The 7,854-nt window shown below is 45.9% G+C and overlaps 4 protein-coding genes across 4 annotated transcripts in view; all 4 read left to right on the top strand.

Moving 5' to 3' along the window:
• Nucleotides 1-119: 119 nt before the first annotated feature.
• PHALS_12725 (hybrid signal transduction histidine) lies at nt 120-4,034 on the top strand (the record flags this gene model as incomplete). The annotated part of the gene is made up of 1 exon (XM_024728331.1): nt 120-4,034. The coding sequence occupies one exon, from the start codon at nt 120-122 to the stop codon at nt 4,032-4,034; it is 3,915 nt and encodes a 1,304-aa protein (XP_024578819.1).
• A 225-nt stretch (nt 4,035-4,259) lies between these two features.
• On the top strand, nt 4,260-4,654 carry PHALS_12724 (ras family; the record flags this gene model as incomplete). The annotated part of the gene is made up of 2 exons (XM_024728330.1): nt 4,260-4,547; nt 4,616-4,654. 2 exons carry the CDS (start codon nt 4,260-4,262, stop codon nt 4,652-4,654), a joined length of 327 nt encoding a protein of 108 aa, XP_024578818.1.
• On the top strand, nt 4,653-5,436 carry PHALS_14626 (RxLR-like protein). Its single transcript, XM_036407527.1, has one exon. It carries the CDS (start codon nt 5,101-5,103, stop codon nt 5,362-5,364), a length of 264 nt encoding a protein of 87 aa, XP_036263221.1. The 5' UTR covers nt 4,653-5,100; the 3' UTR covers nt 5,365-5,436.
• Nucleotides 5,437-5,559: 123 nt separating this feature from the next.
• The window catches only part of PHALS_12723 (hybrid signal transduction histidine), a gene marked incomplete at both ends in the record, with an annotated part of 2,322 nt that continues 27 nt past the window's right edge, over nt 5,560-7,854 (top strand). Inside the window, one exon of the mRNA XM_024728328.1 lies at nt 5,560-7,854. This exon is cut by the window's right edge and continues 27 nt beyond it. Within this exon, the coding sequence (XP_024578816.1) occupies nt 5,560-7,854 (2,295 nt within the window).

Below are 7,854 nucleotides of genomic sequence, written 5' to 3'. Positions count from 1 at the left end.
CAGAACGCATCGCTCAAGAACAGGAGTATACGCGGTTGATCGATACTGCAAACGCTCCGATTTTCGGTGTAGACATTAATGGTCATGTGAACATTTGGAACCGGAAGGCTGCCGATATAATGCAGTATACAAATGAGGATGTTTTGGGCCAGGACCTAGTTGCCGAATTTATCTCGGAGGAGTATAAGGTTCCCGTTCGCAGCGTGCTTGATAAGGCTTTTGAGGGCGTGGAGACAGCGAATTTTGAGTTTCCTCTGATTACAAAGGCTGGTCGTCGGGTGGAAATCTTGTTAAACGCAACACCACGGTATAATGAGCATGGTGAAGTTATGGGTATGGTTGGTATCGGCCAGGACATCACAGAGCGTATCGCACAAGAACAAGAATACACGCGCTTAATTGATACTGCGAACGCTCCGATTTTCGGTGTTGATATCAACGGTCATGTAAACATTTGGAACCGAAAGGCTGCCGACATCATGCAATATACAAATGAGGATGTGCTGGGCAAGGATCTTGTCGCGGAATTTATTCTAAATGAGTTTAAAGTGCCTGTGCGAAGTGTTCTTGAGAAGGCTTTTGAGGGTGTGGAGACTGCAAATTTCGAATTTCCGCTGATAACAAAAGCTGGCAGACGTGTCGAGATTTTACTTAACGCGACACCGCGCTACAACGAGCACGGTGAAGTGAAGGGTATGGTTGGAATTGGTCAGGACATTACGGAGCGAATTGCTCAGGAACAGGAGTACAGCCGTCTGATCGATACAGCAAATGCCCCCATTTTTGGTGTAGATGCCAATATGTGCGTCAATATTTGGAATAGAAAAGCCGCTCAGATTACGAATTACTCGATTGGTGAAGTCATGGGCGAAAATCTAGTCGAGACTTTCATCTCGCCTGAATTTCGACCTATTGTGGCTGAAGTGTTGTCGCAAGCATTAACCGGAGTGGAAACTGCAAATTTTGAATTCCCACTGATTACTCGTCCAGGTACAAGAATTGAGATTTTGCTTAATGCGACTCCTCGATACGACTTGAACGGAAACATCGTTGGTGTCGTTGGCATCGGTCAAGACATCACGGATCGCATCGCCCAGGAGCACGAGTACTTTAGATTGATTGATACCGCAAATGCTCCGATTTTCGGGATCGATACGAATGGCCGTATAAACGAGTGGAACCAAAAAATTGAGGAGATTACAGGCTATCACAAATCGAGCGTGTTGGGTTTGTCGCTAGTGCATACTTTTGTCACACCTGAGTGTAGACAGCAAGTGCGTCAGCTTTTGAACCAGGCGCTGATAGGCATTGATGTTGGTGAGATGGAGCTTCCAATGACAACAAAGCGCGGCGTTTTCCTGTTGCTGCTTGTAAACGCTTCGAGTAAAAAAGATATGCACGGAAATATACGTGGTGTCATTGGCGTTGGACAAGATTACACGGCAAGAAAGCACATGGAGGCTGCTAAGGTAAATTTCCTGGCATCGTTTAGTCACGAGCTACGAACGCCATTAAATGGTGTGCTGGGCATGTTGGAACTACTCAAAGAGCAGCCTCTAGACAAATCAATCGAAAGATATGTGCATATGGCGTATGTGTCGGGATCGCTACTCCTGAACTTAATCAACGACATTCTTGACTTGTCCAAGATTGAGGCTGGACACCTTGAAATCTCGACAGCTCCCTTCCAAATGCATGACTTGCTGGACTACTCGATTGAGATTTTTAAGTTTAAAGCGCGGGAACGTGGACTTAAGCTTGAGTTGAAATGCGGGGAAAATGTCCCGAAAGCCGTGATCGGTGATGTTGTTCGTTTACGTCAAGTGCTGCTAAACTTGTTGTCGAACGCAATAAAATTCACAAACGAAGGCTCTATTACGGTTGCCTGTAGCGTCGTACACTCCCCGGAGTTGCCAGCTCAATTTAAGAAATTGTTGTTCCAAGTTATTGATACAGGAATCGGTATGGATGCTGAGGAGAAAATGCGGTTATTCTCACTATTCACGAAGCTGGAACGCACCCGACAAAACAACCCAACCGGTTCAGGATTGGGTCTTGCCATTTGTAAGCAGCTCGCTGAGCTTATGGATGGATCAATTGACGTTGACAGTGAATTAGGCGTTGGTAGCAACTTTTTCTTTACGGTAATCGTAAGATTGATTGACGATGTGGATCCTCAACACGCATTTTATTCGTCAGACGACTTTCTCAACTCATCGACAGCGCTGCTTTCACCCCCTGGAGCAGTACGCACTGGAGACAATGGTGATACTGCGTCCGTGAGGATAGAAGTTCCTAAGCACGCACGCATCTTAGTTGTTGAAGATAACGAATTTAATTGGGAAGTGGTGAAATGCTTTCTTCAACAGGATGACCACCTGCTTCAATGGGAAGTGAATGGCCGTGATGCAGTCAAGGCATATACTGAAAATCATACGGAATTCGATCTGGTCTTTATGGATTGCGAAATGCCAATTATGGATGGATATGCTGCTACTACGGCGATTCGAGCATTTGAGCAGAAGCAAAACCTTCCCCGCATCCCTATTCTTGGTTTGACTGCATATGCAATGAGCGGCGATCGACAGAAGTGTCTCGATTGCGGCATGGATGAGTTTATGGTTAAGCCCATATCGAAACTTAGCCTTCGAAAGGCAATCCGGCAATGGATGCGAATCCGCTATCTTGGCCAACAAAAGGCTGCACTTGAAGCTGTGGCTAGCGAATCGGTGGCTGAGAGGTGTTTTGAGCAGCAACCTGTGACCCTACAAGGAGCCACTTTGCCCAGTGCTAAAAGCCCCATACAGAGGAATTCTATGCTGTCTCCATATGTCCCCAGTCCCATACCATCTTTCGAAAGTGACCTTGAAGATGTAACGCTTATGGATGTGACGTCAACTGTTCGACTTGCGCCTGCTTCTCGACACATGCAGCAGCTGGATCTTGCACAGGCAATTTCAAATTTGGAGCTTGATGATCCCATGTCGATCGGTCTCCAAAGCGGCCGAGCTGTTCGAACTGCGACGCCTACTACGTCAATCTTCAGCTTAGGCCCCTCCGTGACCCATACTTCCAGACAGACAAGTACGAGCGAATTGCCGGACCTGCTCAGGTTATCCCGAAACTCAAGCGGTGCTTCAACAGTAAGTCCACCAGAGCCAGAGAAACCACCATCTGAAACATCTGCTACGCTACCTTATGTGAAAACACCCTTCGTTGAAGGGTTAAGTAGCCCAATACAACATGGAATGCGCGCCGCATTGCCAGCAAACCCAACTCTATGGAGCCACCCACCGTTTTATTCGGGGGATATGCTCTCTGGACAACAAGAGGCGTGGTCTAGTTTCGAGCCTCAGAAGAAGGTTAGCTTCCACGAAGAAGTTGACTATGAGTCGACTCGCCCCAGTAGAGGCGGATGTAGCGGTAGCAGCAGCAGTGGTATACCCTTTGCTTTGAAGCGCATCGAAAGTGGCGAATCAGTGGACGACGAGATGCCCGCTGTGTCTAGCGCTCAAAGCAAATTTACTCTTTCCCACTCCATTGATCCGATGACCATCAAGATTCCAGAAGGAGACCCTGTAAACTACACATTGGGAGTGGACCAGTGCGGAGGACACGAAGAGCTTTTTTTGACCCTTTTAAAAAAGTTTGCCACGACGTCGGAGGCAATCACATCTCGGGTCATGAAGGCCCACGAACTGAATGACTTTGTCACTGCGCGCCGCGAAGCACATTCACTGAAAGGGTCGTCTGCTTATGTTGCTGCTCTTCGTATGTCAAAGTGTGCTTTCCGCGTTCAAGTTGCCTTTGAACATTTAATGGCTCAGCAAGCAACCGGTGAAGGCTCCGACACTTTGGCAGCGAAGCAGATCGTGGACGACTCGGTTGAGCTCCTTGCAAGAGAACAACGATTACTGCGTGGATATCTCCGTCGCAACTTCGAGTTTGATAATGGAGCAGAATCGCCGCAAAAAATGTCAGGCCAAGAGCTTGATAATCAAGACAAACAAACTAGCCAATGCATTCTCATGTGAAACTTTGAACGCGATGAGTGTACAGTATGTGAAGTATCAAAGTGTCCAATAGAATACGAGCAGATTGTCAAAACAAAGCTGTTAAGAGTGTTCTAATCCTCCATTACACTATAGCCTTTCATATTCACTCTAATTAGCTGGTTTAAGTGCTTATGCGACTATCGGTTACGGTGCAAACGAGCCGTTCTGTGGGTGATACATGTCAGCATTATTAAAATTAAAATTATGCCAAGACGATCCGTGAACGATGGGAACAAGTTCACAGGACTTTGTGGCGATAAAGAAGTCAGCGAGGACAGCGGTCGACCGAGTGTGTTGCGAGTTAAAATAATCTCAATGGGAGAAAGTGGCGTTGGAAAGAGCTGTGTGATCAAACGTTACTGTGAAGAAAAGTTTGTGAGCAAGTATATCTCGACTATCGGTATCGACTATGGAGTAAAGCCTGTGATGGTTAATGAAATTGAAGTACGCGTGAATTTTTGGGATCTCTCAGGCTTACCCGAATACCTTGAGGTGCGAAATGAATTCTACAAAGACACTCAAGGTGGAATACTTATGTTCGACTTGACTTCGCGAAAAAGCTTCGAATCCTTGGACAGTTGGTTGCGAGAAGCTGCTAAATTTGGAGCCGGAAAATTTCCTTGCATTTTGTGCGGGAATAAAGCTGACCGTTCTCGTGTCATCCATGAAGATGAGGCAAGAGCATACGCTAACAACAAAGGATTTGAGTACTTTGAGACTTCTGCATGCACTGGTGTCAGTATATCGGAGGCCTTCCACTCCCTATTTAGGACTGTAGTTAATAGTATACAAAGTGATTCTGGACTTTGAAGGATTTCGAATGGACTAACGCAATCACTTTTTTCATCTACATAAAATCTGCCAGCATATTAACGTAATTAATGCAGCTCAAGTGATATAACCAACTTAACAATGATCCTTGATATGGTCATACTAGGTCGGACCCCAAGTGAGCACCAGCATTGTGCTTTCCTTGGGTTTGAAGGATCTCCGTGATGCAATTCACTCCAAAATTTGCCTTATCCAGCCTACAACCATTACTACGATGACTGTCATGATATTGAAATACCTTGCCATCACGCTTGCATTCTCAGCGCTTCCTTTTGACGCTACAAATGGCCAAGACTCTGATGAAGCTTCGTCTTTGTCAAATCTTTTGCGAGCCACTGACAATGACATCGTGTTCACAGCCGAGTCAGCGAGCATGGACGATACCAATCCACTCTTCGAGGCGAATACTCGCATTAAAGGTTGCAAATGGTGGCAATATTTTGTTCCATGGAGTTGCTGCGGAGCCAACAGTTGCTAAGAGAAGAAGTCAGCAGCTGTTCATTGTTTTTTTTTCCGGCAATTGCATAACTACTTTTTAATACATTCCAACGATTTTTATATACATTTTTTGTCTCCTCTGACGTTTATTAGCTGACTGACCCCTTCGTTGAGTAGAAGTTCCACAACAAACCTTTTTTTTCCCAATTTTTTTTTGCGGGACAAAACGCTTACCATGGCGTCTTCAAAGGGGAAACGTGGTCGTCGCGCGTCCAACGGTGCACCAGACCGACTACCAACGAATCTTACGCTACAAGAGACCACAACAGATTCAAATGAAGCCTCGAAAATTGCTTGGCCATGTGCACAGGAGCTTTTTCGCATGCTGAATGACGCCAATGCGCCGGCCCTTGGTGTGAGCCCTGATGGCTGCGTGGTGCTTTGGAATCCGCGCATGGAAGACATAACAGGTTTTGAGGCTAAGAGCGTGGCTGGTCGGCCATTTTCAGAGTTTGTGTACGGTAAACAGTGTAAACAGGAGATTAAAAAGACCATTGAGGATTGTATAAAAAGCAAGCAACCAGTGCTAGAGCTGCGCATTCCGTTGAGAAACACTAAAGGCCGCAGTGCTCAAGTGCTGACTAGTATGACGCCACTTGTAGACAAGGACGGTTTGTGTGTGGGCGTTTATGGCGTCGGTCAGGATGTGACGGAGTGGGCTATCCAGGAGAAACAGTACGCTACTGTTATGATGCAGGCGAATGCACCTATTATTGAGCTGGATAAAGAGGGAAATATAACAGTGTGGAATTCAAAAACTGCTTCAATGACAGGCTATGCTAGTGTAGATATGGTGGGCGAACCGCTGCTACCCGTTGTAGACGAGAGCTTTCGAAAAATTGTTTCTGAGAAAATCGGTCAAGCACTAACAGGCATCGCAGGTGCAGATTTTGAGCTGCCATTGGTAACAGCGAGAGGATCAAGAGTCGAGATCGTGTTATGTTTGACACCAAGATTTGATACGCTAGGGTCGGTCATGGGAGTTGTCGCGATTGGACAAGATGTGACAGAAAGAAATACCAAAGAGATGGAGTATAGGAAGCTCATTGAAACGGCTAATGCACCAATTTTTGGTGTGGATACGCAAGGTCGTGTAGTCATTTTTAACACCAAGGCATCGCGAATAAGTGAATACTCGCCTGATGAAGTCATGGGTGTAGATCTCGTAGACACTCTAATTTCTGAAGAGTTCAGGCCAGCGGTTGCTGCTGTTTTTCAAAGTGCATTTAAAGGGACTGAAACTGCGAACTTTGAATTTCCGTTAGTTACTAAGACAGGTCGACAAGTGGAGATTTTACTGAATGCTACCCCGCGTTATGATCACACAGGAAAACTTGTTGGAGTTGTCGGAATTGGGCAAGACATCACGGACCGTATAATTCAAGAGAAAGAGTATAGCCGGTTGATTGATACAGCAAATGCCCCAATCTTTGGTGTCGATTGTAACTTTGAGGTCATAATCTGGAATAAAAAAGCAGCTGCAATCACTGAATATACAAATGCAGACACGATTGGCCAAGAAATATTCAGATTTATATCCGAGGACTTCCGTGATGCGGTCGGCAAGGTTTTGTCAAGAGCTATGGAGGGTAAAGGGACTGCGAACTTTGACTTTCCACTCATCACAAAAAGCGGTCGGCGGCTGGACATTCTGCTCAACGCAACACCAAAGTACGACCATTTTGGTAACATTTGCGGGGCTGTAGGGATCGGTCAAGACATCACGGACAGACGCGCACAAGAGCAAGAGTACACTCGACTTATAGATACAGCAAATGCACCGATTTTTGGAGTGGATGAGAACGGGTGTGTTAACATATGGAACCGAAAAGCTGCTGATACGACACAATATTCAAATGAAGAGGTACTCGGGGTCAACTTGGTTGATAACTTTATTCCGGACGATTTCCAAGAGGCAGTATGGACAGTGTTTTCTCAAGCGTTAAAAGGGCAAGAGACAGCAAATTTCGAATTTCCGCTCATTACCAAGGATGGCCGTCGTGTAGAGATTTTGTTGAACGCCACTCCGCGTTACAATGAGAAGGGTGTGGTAATTGGCGTTGTTGGTATTGGTCAGGACATTACTGTACGAATGGCACAAGAGAAGGAAACAAATAGACTGATTCATTCGGCAAACGCTCCGATTTTCGGCGTAGACCAGGACGGTCGCGTCAACATTTGGAATCTAAAAGTGGCAGAGATTACTCAGTATTCATCCAAAGAAATAATGGGAAAGGATCTAGTGAATAAGTTTGTGGCGAAGGACGATCGCGAATCTGTAGGGAAACTGCTGCGGAAAGCTCTTCATGGAGAACAGACTGGTAACTTTGATTTTCCTCTCATTACGAAAACTGGTCGGCGGGTTGAAATTCTATTAAATGCTACTCCCAGATGCGACGAATTGGGACAAATCTTCGGCGTCACTGGCATTGGCCAAGATATTACGGAGCGTATTGCTCAGGAGCAGGAG

The sequence above is a fragment of the Plasmopara halstedii genome (assembly GCF_900000015.1).
Source record: "Plasmopara halstedii genome assembly, contig: Scaffold_650, whole genome shotgun sequence".
NCBI lineage: Eukaryota > Oomycota > Peronosporomycetes > Peronosporales > Peronosporaceae > Plasmopara > Plasmopara halstedii.
This window is presented reverse-complemented; position numbering and strand designations above follow the sequence as displayed.